The sequence below is a fragment of the Rhinopithecus bieti genome, unplaced genomic scaffold (assembly GCF_001698545.2).
Source record: "Rhinopithecus bieti isolate Rb0 unplaced genomic scaffold, ASM169854v2 scaffold_8675, whole genome shotgun sequence".
Classification (NCBI taxonomy): Eukaryota; Metazoa; Chordata; class Mammalia; order Primates; family Cercopithecidae; genus Rhinopithecus; species Rhinopithecus bieti.
The window spans coordinates 4791232-4803669 of record NW_016806447.1 but is presented as its reverse complement, the minus strand read 5'-3'; the positions used below and the strand labels follow the sequence as shown (position 1 = coordinate 4803669).

General features: G+C 38.6%; 1 protein-coding gene across 1 annotated transcript in view; it reads left to right on the top strand.

Moving 5' to 3' along the window:
- Positions 1 to 12438, top strand: part of USO1 (USO1 vesicle transport factor) — an 89895-nt gene that overhangs the window by 49089 nt on the left and 28368 nt on the right. The window contains exons 9-10 of the mRNA XM_017876604.1: positions 1123 to 1243; positions 10156 to 10334. Coding sequence (XP_017732093.1) covers positions 1123 to 1243; positions 10156 to 10334 — 300 coding nt within the window. The remainder of the gene's footprint in view (positions 1 to 1122; positions 1244 to 10155; positions 10335 to 12438) is intronic.

Sequence of the window (12438 nt, the reverse complement as noted above, 5' to 3'; positions counted from 1 at the left end):
TTTTCAATAGTTTTGGGGAACAGGCAGTGTTTGGGCAACTAGTTTTTAAACCCACTTTATCTAACTCAGAGCCTAAATGTTTTCTCCACTGTATTTCTTCTTCTCTTTGTTAGTAGTTAAACTGAAATTGGCAGCATTAAGTGGGAGAATTTGACATCCAAAAATAACTGTTTTCACCTTTTTCTCCCATATTAATGTTGAAAGTTGACAAGAAAATGAGTGGAATAAGCCCAATAAAGTCATGGGCATTTTTTGTCTTGTATGAATACTTACCTACTTAGTACTGATAGCCAACAGCTGGTTTGCCTCTGTGGGACTTTTTTATTACCTATTTGCTATTCTTCTTCCTCTACAATAATATCTGTGCTTTTTTTCGTAAAATATTTCTTGTCTGTTTTACCATCATGCTATTATTTAACACTTAGGGGCTCATAAATTGCTTAATACCAAAATAAGCAAAATGGGTAATAGTGAGTTTTTCTTGAATGATAAAGAGATTATAAAATATGTAAACTATATCCAGCTTACCAGGAGCTGAGAAAAACTGGAAGCCAGAGGCAAAGCCTGCTGTGAATTGTCTTGTGTTGGACATGCCATTCGTAAAGCATCAATTTTCGTCTTCCTTTTTTCTTTTGACTTAGAATCAAGTTTTGGGGATTTGGAGGCCAGATATTTACAAGAATTTCTGAACTTTCTCTACTAGAATTTGGTGGTGTTCGTTGATTTATATTATTGAATTGCAAGTTTTTCATTGTTACTATTGTGAAGCATGTGCAGTGACATTCCTGAGACAGATACTTTCATACTCAACTCTTAAGCTGCAATGAAAGCTATGTAGTGGTTAATGAATATAAAGGAATTCTAGCATATTTATATCGTAAAGTTGAAAGATAACTGACCTAGGAATTGTTAGATGAGAATTCTAGTCTAGTCTCTGTCTCTTTGAGATTTATAACCTTAGGTAGACAAATTGCTTAACTATTCTGTTCTTGTTTTCCTTATGTATAAAGGAGTTGGACTTGCAAAATCCCTGCCAGTTCTAAAATTCTGTGATTTTTGAAGTAATTTTAAAATGTCTCATAAATGTTGTACTACACTAAACATTCTCTTTCTTCTGTATAGGGCGTCTTACTACTGCAGGCACTAACAAGAAGCAATGGTGCAATCCAGAAAATTGTTGCTTTTGAAAATGCTTTTGAGAGACTACTGGACATTATTTCAGAGGAGGGGAATAGTGATGGAGGTATAGTATGAAGAAATTTGAAGATATTCCTTTTGTACTCACTAAATTGTTAGGGTATAGGGAGTATAGTTGGAGGGAGAGATGGGAACTCTTATTTATACTCTTTTTCTTTCACTATAGCATGTTGACTATCAGTTTCTCTTTGTCCTGTTTCATGTTTGTTAGGCTTTTGCAATCTAGGTTGGCGTCTTTCCTCATTTAGAAAATCTCACCTATATCTCCTCAAACACTGCATTGCTACATTTCTTCTATTTTTCTGAAGCTATAGATTATTATGCACGTCCTTTTGCAGATTTGGTGATAGGGAGTTGAGTTGAAGGCAGAATTATATACTGAGTGAATAGGGAAGACACAATTGACAATTAATGGGAAAGTTTAGAAATAGTCTTTTGGAGAATAGGAGAGCTAGTTAACTATTATAATTAGGAAGATTTTCAAAGTGATATGGACCCCAGCTGGGCTTGATGGCTCTCACCTGTAATGCCAGCACTTTGGGAGGCCGAGGCGGGTGGATCACTTTAGGCCAGGAGTTCATGACCAGTCAGGCCAACATGGCAAAACCTCATCTCTACTAAAAATACAAAAATTAGCTGGGCATGGTGGTAAACACCTGTGATCCCAGGTACCTGGGAGGCTGAGAAACAAGAATCACTTGAACCCGGGAGGTGGAGATTTCAGTGAGCTGAGATCATACCGCTGCACTCCAGCCTGGGTAACAGAATGAGACTCTGCCTCAAAAAAGAAAAAGCAGGGGATAAGGGCCCCGTTAAGGGTATTCACCATGATTTTACAACAGCACGAACTACTTGAGTATGTAATTTATTTTCTCCCCTAGCAGCACTCAGCTGCCTAGGTGCAAATATAGAAACAAAACTCATAGTTTTTCACAGGGTTGGGCCTTTTCTGGGAAGGTGCTATGAAAAGACAGTGAGACAAGAGAACAGAGTATATTCCACTCCTGTAGAGTAGAAGAAATGAAGATCTCTATAAGCTAGATAGGGAAGGAAATAAAAACAGAAGGGGGTTTCTAAAAGTAGGGAGTAAGGCATCTGGTTGATGGACTGAGAGATTCAAGGAAGCCACAGAAAAAAATGTGTTGAAATTACTTGAGCCACAAAAAAAGGTTTTAGTAAGAGAGGATTATTGCCAAAGATGAGGCAAAAAAACTGAGTGGTCTAGGTATTAGGTTGCTGTTGAAATTAAAATTAAGTATGACAGCAGAGCTTAGAGAAAGAAGACTTTGAGCAAGATGCCAGTGATGTTTTCTGTGATCAAAGGATGGTGACTATGAATTTGTTACATATCTGTGATGAGAAGTAGTAAGAGATGGTACAGCCATATAGCCAAGCCTCGAGGGAACAGGAGTATTTTATGAGAGTAGAGGAACTATGGTCTCTCGAAACTACACTGGACTGGGAGGGTCATAGATTCAACATATTGACTCTAAGGTACATGGGATTGAGAACATGAATTACTTTCACTTGAGAACATTGCAAGATAAAGCAGATTCTTTAAAGAAAAGGAGCATTTCAAGATATAATTGAGGTTATAGCGTGTTTTAGTAACCAATATCTGAGAGTTGGCAGTGGCATCATGAAAGAATATGAAAGGAGATTAAACAAGAGAGGGGAAATGCAATCTATTGTAAAATGAAAAACTGGGAAAGCGGAGATGAACAGAGGGTTGTACGTTTTTGGAGGCAATTGAAGAAAATAGGGGTTTAAGGAAAGGTAGAATTTGCTAAGTTTTCCTAATTGCTAAGATAAGTCTCAGTGGCTCATTGTAAGTGATCAGTGGCCATTAAGGCTCTAGGGTTCACTAAGATGCATGCTGGAAAGAAGGCCTGCTAGTTGTAGTGAGGGCTTTTGACATACTTTTTACTTCAAAGCCTTCCGATGGTCCTAATGCAGACAATAATTTAATAGATATTTATGGTCCTACCTAAGAGGCAGATAGGGTGGTTCCTCCCTCATAAGATGAGGAGCCACGTGGTTCATCAATAGGAGGTAAGGAAGCCTCTAATCTGGAGAGATTAGGTCTGGTTAAATCAAGAATTCTTTAAAAGCATCTAAAATGTACACCTTAAGCATTTTAAAGTTAAATGTAATAAAATAAAGGTGTATATTTATGTACTCATCTTTTGGAATAGGGCCAGAACTACTACTTTGAATATGAGTATGCTGATTAAAGTTTTTCATCATCTTTCTTGCATACATCACACCTATAATACATCATGTAGGATTTGCATTTTGATTTCTTTAAAATAGATTGCAGGATATTTCTGGGTTTTTAAAATTACTTTTCTTTCTTTTAGAATTATATTATCCAATTTAGCAGCTGTATTTTTAGTGACTTCCTTTCATTGAGTTTTGCCAAAGACTTAAATTTAATTTTCAGAAAAATAACTGTTTTCACACATATTTTGGTAGTTTTATATAGTATTTAATTAATAACCAGTGCAAATAGCATGTTAGGTTTGTGAATGAAACAATTGATTCTTAGATACAATACCAAAAGTGTGATCCATAGAAAAAAAATTGATAGATGAGACTTCATTAAAGTTGAAAACTTGTGTCCTGCAAAACATTCTGTTGAGAGAATGAAAAGCCATTTCACATACTGGAAGAAAATATTTGCAAAACACATGTTTGAAAAGGGACTTGTATCGAAAATATATTTAGAACTCTTAAAACTGAAAAATAAGAAAACAATAACCCCATTTAAAGATAGACAAATGAACTGAACAGACATCTCACCAAAAAGATACACACGTGGCAAATGACCACATGAAAAGATGCTCAACATTATATGTCACTAGGGAACTGCAAATTAAAACAATGAGATATCACTACATACCTTTTAGAATGAGGAAAACTAAAGAAAACATTGACAACACCAAATGATGGTGAAGATGTGGAACAACAAAAACACATTTGTTGCTGATAGGAATGCAAAATGGTACAACTACTTTAGAAAACAGTTTAGTGGTTTCTCACAAAGCTAAACATAGTCTTACGACTCAACAATCACACTCTTTGGTATTTACCCAAATTAGTTTAAGACACATTCACACAAAAACCTGCACATTAATATTACAACAGCTTTGTTCGTAATTGCCGAGATTTGGAAGCAACCAAGATGTCCTTCAGGAATTGAATGGATAGATAAACTGTACTACATCCATGCAATGGAATGTTATTTAGCAATGAAAAGAAAAGGGTTATCAAACCATGAAAGGACATAAAGGAAGCATGAAGGCATATTGCTAAGTAAAATAAACCAGTCTGAAAAAGCTACATGATGTATTATTCCAACTATAGTTGACCCTTGAATAACTTAAGGTTTAGGGACACCAATGCCCCAGACAGTTGAAAATCTACTTTTAACTTTTGGCTCCCCCAAAACTTAACCGCTAGTAGACTATGTTTACCAGAAACCTTACCAATAACATAAGCAGTCAAGTAATACATTTTGCATGTTGTATGTGTTATATACTCTATTCTTATAGTAAAATAAGGTAGAAAAAAGAAAGCATTAAAATCAGAGGGAAGAGAAAATGTATTTGCTGTTCATTAAGTAAAGTGGATTATCATAAAGGTGTTCATCCTTGTCATCTTTATGTTGAGTAAGCTGAGGAACAAAAGGAAAGATTGGTCTTGCTGTTTCAGGGATGGCAGAGAGGAAGAAAACATACATATAAGTGGACCCATACAGTTCAAACCCAGCTGTTCAAGAGTTGGCTGTATGTGACATTCTGGAAAAGGCAAGACTATGTGGACCATAAATATTTAGATCTGTGGTTGCCAGGGATTTGGGGATAGAGGAAGGAAGGGATGAATAGGTGAAACTCAGGTTATTTTTTAGGGCCATGAAACTATTCTGTATGATACTGTAATGGTGGAGATAAGAGATGATACTTTTGTTAAAACCCATAGAACTTTATAGCACAGAGAGTGAACCTTAATGTAAACTGTGGACTTTAATAATAGTGTATTAATATTTATGAATTGTAAGAAATGTACCATATTAATGCAATATATTAATGATGGGGGAACTGGAAAGTACAGGCATACATTGTCTCATTGCATTTCCCGGGGAGTATATTTTTTACCAACTGAAGGCTTGTGTCAACCCTGCATTACATAAGTCTGTTGACTCCATTTATCCAACAGCACGCCCTCATTTCATGTCTCTGTTACAATTAATATTTCAAACGTTGCATTATTATATCTGTTACAGTGATGTGATCAGCGATTTTTGATGTTACTATTGTAATTGTTTTGGGGTACCACAAACAGTGCCCATATAAGAGGGCAAACTTAAGCAAAAATGTTATATGCATTCTGACAGCTCCACAGACTGGCCCATCCTCTCTCTCTCCCCGACTCTTCCCCCTCCCCCCGACCGGCCTCCCTATTCCCTAAGACATAACAATATTGAAATCAGGCAAATTAATAACCCTACAGTGGCCTCTAAGTTTTCAAGTGAAAGAAGAGTTGTATATCTCTCACTTTTAATCAAAAGCTAGAAATGATTAAGCTTTCTCTGCTGAAGATACAGAGGAAGGCATGTTAAAAACTGAGGCCAGAAGCTAGACCTTTTGCACCAAATTGCCAAGTTGTGAATGCAAAGGAAACGTTCTTGAAGAAAATAAAAAGTTATACTCCACTGAACACATGAATAATTAGAAAGCAAAACAGGCTTATTGCTGATATAGAGAAAGTTTTAGTAGTCCACATTGAAAATGAAACCAGCCACAACACTTCATTAAGCCAAGCCTAATCCAAAGTGACACCCTGACTTTTCAATTCTTTGTAGACTGAGAGAGGTGAACAAGCTGCACAAGGAAAGTTAGAAGAAAGGATGTTGTATTAACAAGCATGAAACTAGCAGATGTTGCTGCATGAGATTTAAGGAAAGAAGCTGTCTCCCTAACAAAAGTACAAGGCGAAGCAGCAAGTGCTGATGTAGAAACTGCAGCAAGTTTATCCAGAAGATTTAGTTAAGATAATTGATTAATTGGCCTGGTGTGGTGGCTCAAGCCTGTAATCCCAGCACTTTGGGAGGCCGAGACGGGCGGATCACGAGGTCTGGAGATCAAGACTATCCTGGCTAATACGGTGAAACCCCTCTCTACTAAAATATACAAAAAACTAGCCAGGCCAGGTGGCAGGCGCCAGTAGTCCAAGCTACTCGGGAGGCTGAGGCAAGAGAATGGCGTAAACCCGGGAGGCGGAGCTTGCAGTGAGCTGAGATCCGGCCACTGCACTCCAGCCTGGGCGACAGAGCAAGACTCCGTCTCAAAAAAAAAAAAAGATAATTGATGAATTATGCTAAATTTTCAGTGTAGACAAAACAGCCTTCTACTGGAAGAAGATGCCATCTAGAACTTTTGTATCTGGAGAGAAGTCACCTCCTGGCTTCAGAGCTTCAAAGGACAAGCTGACTCTCTTGTTAAGAGCTAATGCGGCTGTTGACTTTAAGTTGAAGCCAGTGCTCACTTACCATTCTGAAAATCCTAGGACCCTTAAATATACTAAATCTACTCTGCCTGTGCTCTATAAATGGACAACAAAGCCTGTAAGACAGCACATCTATGTAAGAGCATGAGTTACTGAACACACATTTACTGAACACACATCTCTTACACATCTATTTAAGAGCATTTTTTTCTAAGCCCAAGCCTGTAATCCCAGCACTTTGGGAGGCCGAGACGGGTGGATCACGAGGTCAGGAGATCGAGACCATCCTGGTCTACACGGTGAAACCCCGTCTCTACTAAAAAATACAAAAAACTAGCCGGGCGAGATGGCGGGCGCCTGTAGTCCCAGCTACTCGGGAGGCTGAGGCAGGAGAATGGCGTAAACCCGGGAGGCGGAGCTTGCAGTGAGCCGAGATCGCGCCACTGCACTCCAGCCTGGGCGACAGAGCTAGACTCCGTCTCAAAAAAAAAAAAGATTTTCAAAATATTACTTCTCATTGACAATGCACCTGATCACCCAAGAGCTCTGATGGAGATGTACAAAGAGAATAACATTGTTTTCTTTTTTCTGAGATGGAGTCTCGCACTGTCACCTGGACTGGTGTGCAGTGGTGCAATCTTGGCTCACTGCAACCTCTGCCTCCTAGGTTCAAGTGATTCTCCTGCCTTAGCCTCCTGAGTAGCTAACATTACAGGCACCCACTACTGTGCCCAGCTAATTTTTTGTATTTTTTTTTTTTAGTAGAGATGGGGTGTCACTATGTTGGCCAGGCTGGTCTCAAACTCCTGACCTTGTGATTCGCTTGCATGGCCTCCCAAAGTGGTGGGATTACAGATGTGAGACACTGTGCCCGGCCAATAATATTGTTTTCATGCTGTTAACACAACATGCATTTTGCAGCCCCTGGATCAAGGAGAAATTTTGACTTCCTTTTTTTTTTTTTTTTTTTTCTTGAGATGGAGTCTTACTCTGTCCCCCAGGCTGGAGTGCAGTGGTACAATCTTGGCTCACGCAATTCTCATACCTCAGCCTCGTAAGTAGCTGGGATTACAGGCATGCACCACCATGCCCAGCTAATTTTTGTAATTTAGTAGAGACAGGGTTTCACCATGTTGGCCAGGCTGGCCTCGAACTCCTGACCTCAACTGATACATCCACCTCAGCCTCCTAAAGTGCTGGGATTACAGGCATGAGCCACTGCACCCAGCAATTTTGACTTTCAAGTCTTAATATTTAAGAAATACATTTCATAAAGCTATAGCTGCCATAGACAGTGATTTCTCTGATGCATCTGGGTAAAGTAAATTGAAAACCTTCTGGAAAAGATTTACCATTCTAGATACCATTAAGAACATTTGTAATTCGTGGGAAGTCAAGAGTTTGGAAGAAGCTGACTCCAACACCGTCATGGATGACTTGGAGGGGTTAAAGACTTTAGTGGAGGAACCAACTGAAGATAAGGTATAAATAACAAGAGAATTAGAAGTGGAGCCTGAAAATGTGATTGAATTTTTGCAATCTCGTGATCAAACTTTAACAGATGAGAGGTTATTACTTATGGATAAGCAAAGAAAGTGGTGAAGATGCTGTGGACATTGGTGAAATGACAACAAAGGATTTAGAATATTACATCAGCTTAGTTGATAAAGCAGTGTCAGGGTTTGAGAGAATTGACTCCAATTTTGAAAGAATTTCTACTGGGAGTAAAATGACTCACTGAAGGCTCAGGTGGTCATTAGCATTTTTTAGCAATGAAATATTTTTAAATTAAGGTATGTACATTCTTTGGACATAATGCTATTGCACACTTAATAAATTACATTATAGTGTAAACATAACTTTTGTATACACTAAGAAACCAAAAAATTTGTGGGACTCACTTTATTGTGATATTTGCTTTATTACAGAAGTCTAGAACCAATAAGTAGATGTCTGTGTAGAGAAACTCCATTTGTACTTACTTTTTCTATAAGCCTAAAACTGCTCTAAAAAATGAGTCTTTTCCCCGTCTCTACTAAAAAAATACAAAAAAAAAAAAAAAAAAAATAGCCAGGCAAGGTGGCGGGCGCCTGTAGTCCTAGCTACTCGGGAGGCTGAGGCAGGAGAATGGTGTAAACTCGGGAGGCGGAGCTTGCAGTGAGCTGAGATCCGGCCACTGCACTCCAGCCTGGGCGACAGAGCGAGACTCCGCCTCAAAAAAAAAAAGTCTTTTTTAAAAAAAAATAATTGATTTTTTGTCAACATACAGCTCAACTATTAGGAGTAAAAGTGTTGATGTACCAGATGAGCTTACTCGTCGTTACTTACAGCGTCCAGCATCAGTCAATATGTTTATCAGAAGAAATGGTGGTCATTGGTTAATCTATTATAATACTTGGTAAAGTGGAGATCAATTGGAGAGTTTTCACTGTGATAATAGTGAAAGCTGTAGTGTGGATGAAACTGTCCTGGAGAGTATATGCTATAAACAAAGAAGAAAAAGGGTAAAAACCATGGAGGAGAGAAACAGTGAAAGATTGAGAACCTGCGGAGCTGTAAGGAAAATCAGGAGAGAGTAATGTTTTAGAAGCCAAGGGAAGTTTCAAGGAAGAGACAATGTTAAGAGCTTCTTAGAAATCAGATAAGATTGGCCGGGCGCGGTGGCTCAAGCCTGTAATCCCAGCACTTTGGGAGGCCGAGACAGGCGGATCACGAGGTCAGGAGATCGAGACCATCCTGGCTAACATGGTGAAACCCCGTCTCTACTAAAAACTACAAAAAAACTAGCCGGGCGAGGTGGCGGCGCCTGTAGTCCCAGCTACCCGAGAATGGCGTGAGCCCGGGAGGCGGAGCTTGCAGTGAGCTGAGATCCGGCCACAGCACTCCAGCCTGGGTGATAGACCGAGACTCAGTCTCAAAAAAAAAAAAAAAAAAGAAATCAGATAAGATACGGTTGATTCATTCAACAAATGTTTAATAGTTAAATACTGTGTATATATATGATATCATGCCTCTGCCTCTGCTAAAGATACAGAAGTAAGTAGGCTGTTTATAAGCGTTTGTGAATTATAATCTAGTGGAGAAGACAAACACTAACTAATAATAAAAGGAGTAGGCTACTGTAAGAGCATGTAACTGGTGACACTAACCTATTCCTGTAGTCTTGGTAATCATTCCTGAAGAAATGGTGTTTAAGCTGGGATCTGAAGATAAACGATGAGTTACTAAGGCAACTGGGTACTTGACGTAGAAGTCAAGAGATCTTTAGGGTACCTGAGAAAGAGCATGCAGATTATGGCCTGTGGCCATCAGGTGTCAGAACAGACTATCTGTCTGTCTCGCCATATTGAAGAGATGCTGAGCATGGAGATTTATCTTTTTAAAAATGTTTGAGAGTTTTGCATTAGGTTTTATCAGCCTTAACACTTGTGTTTTACATTATTTCCCCAGGTATAGTAGTTGAAGATTGTTTGATTTTGCTCCAAAACTTGTTAAAAAACAACAACTCCAATCAAAATTTTTTTAAAGAAGGCTCATATATTCAACGTATGAAACCTTGGTTTGAAGTTGGAGATGAAAATTCTGGTTGGTCTGCACAGAAAGTGACCAATCTACATCTAATGCTACAGGTATACTATCCTTAGACGTAAATGTGGTAAGAATTTTGACAGTGATATTTACAAAGGAAAGAAAATTGCTTGTATTTGATAAATCCAGAATATTTGATGGGTTTCAGGTTGACTTAAAAAAACTTTAATATGGAAATTTGGAGTTATCCTCCAGGTAGAGATTCTGCCTACCCATTACTTAGCTTTGACGGTTATTAACATCTGGCAATTTTGTTTCATCGTTTATTCCTCTCTTTGCTGTATGATTTTAAAGCAAATTCAGACATACAGTTTCCTGATGGATTTTACATTAGGGAATAATAGGTTAGATTGTTGATTTGAATTTTTAAAAACCTGCTTTCTTCATTTAGGGCTCTGATAGGATAAATTTTAATATTCAAAATATTAAGTTCAAATAAATTCATTCAGTAAGCATTTACTGAGAGCCAGACACTGGATACTAGGAAATGAATGATCATGTCCTGCCCTCAAAGATGATAGTCTGAGTTTTAAGTCCAGTGCATGCTAAATTGACAGACCACCTGTGATTTATTGATGCTCTATGGTGAAAGCTTAGTGGTAATAATAAAAGTGAGGACAGTAGGATCCCAAATTATTTCCTCATCAGAGAAAATTTTGAAGTTCTTTGAAGTTACTTACTCCTTTATTGAATCCTCCTTCTCCAAACTCTTTAAGTTTATACTGGTCTCCTCACTTATGAACTCATAATTCTTGTGGGCCTTTGAATGTCTCTGAATTATACCTGTGTCTCTCGGAAGTTTTGGACCTAACTAGATGGTTAGCTCCTCTAATAATTAGAGTCTGAATGTTGTCCCATGCCATGGAAGTTGCCTGCATAGGATTGATTGATAGTTAGGGTAATCTGTGCCCCAGTTTGCCAGTACAGTATTCGTTTTGTAATTACTAATAGCATCCTCTTTCACTTCAAAAGTGTCCTCATTTGGATTATAAATTATGCAGTTACCCTAGTTAGAATATGCCTAAAAACTGTTAGAAAAGTATTTTACAGAACTTAGTCACAGAGTCTATTTGTACTCCCAGCTTATCATTTCTGTTTTCAATTGTTGGTTTTATACATTTCAAGAAGTTAATAGTTTTTTAATGTTTTAGAACCAGTGTCACCAAGTGGTAAGCTTGATAGCTTTGTTCAACAATGCTTTGTTTTGTTTTGTTTAAGAGACAGGTTCTCACTTAGTTGTGTAGGCTGAGTGCAGTGGTATCCTCACAGCTCATTACAGCCTCAACCTCCCTGGCTCAAGAAATCCCTCTACCTCAGCATCCTGAGTAACTGGGACTACAGGCGCAAGCCACCACTCCTGACTGGATTTTTTATTTTTAGTAGACATAAGGTCTCACTATATTGCCAGGCTAGTCAGGAATTCCTGAGCTCAAGCAATTTTCCTGCCTCAGCCTCCCAAAGTGCTGCTGTTATAGGTGTGAGCCACATGCCCAGCCTACACTGCTTTCTTAAATAAGAAAGTATCTCCAGAAAAGTAACTTCCAAAATGTGATTGGAGAGGGTGAGAGAATCTGATGATGTGCAAAAGCATGTATTTCGTATCAAACAGTGAAAAGTTAAATTGTTTGAGGAAGCTAAACATGTTTTATGGTTTAGAGTACTATGTAAAGAATTATTCTGAAGGAAGTGTCACTGTTTAAAAAGTAAAGTAGGTTAGGTGTGGTGACTCACACCTGTGATTCCAGCACTTGGGGAGCCCAAGGCAGGTGGGGATCATTTGAGCTCAGGAGTTTGAGACCAGCCTGGGCAACATGATTTTTATCAGCCCGGTGTGGTGGTGTCCACCTATTGTCCCAACTACTCAGGAGGTTGAGGAGCAGGATCACTTAAGCCCAGGAGGTTGAGGCTGCATTGAACCATAATCATGCCACTGCACTCCAGCCTGGGCAACAGAGTGAGAACCTATCTCAGAAAAAAAAATAAATAAATAAAATTATTAGAGTACAGCATGTAAACAGAAAAATACAGTATTCTCATTATATAACAAATTGATTCTTTTAAGAATTCTTTACTTTTCGGCCGGGCGCGGTGGCTCAAGCCTGTAATCCCAGCACTTTGGGAGGCCGAGACGGGCGGATCACGAGG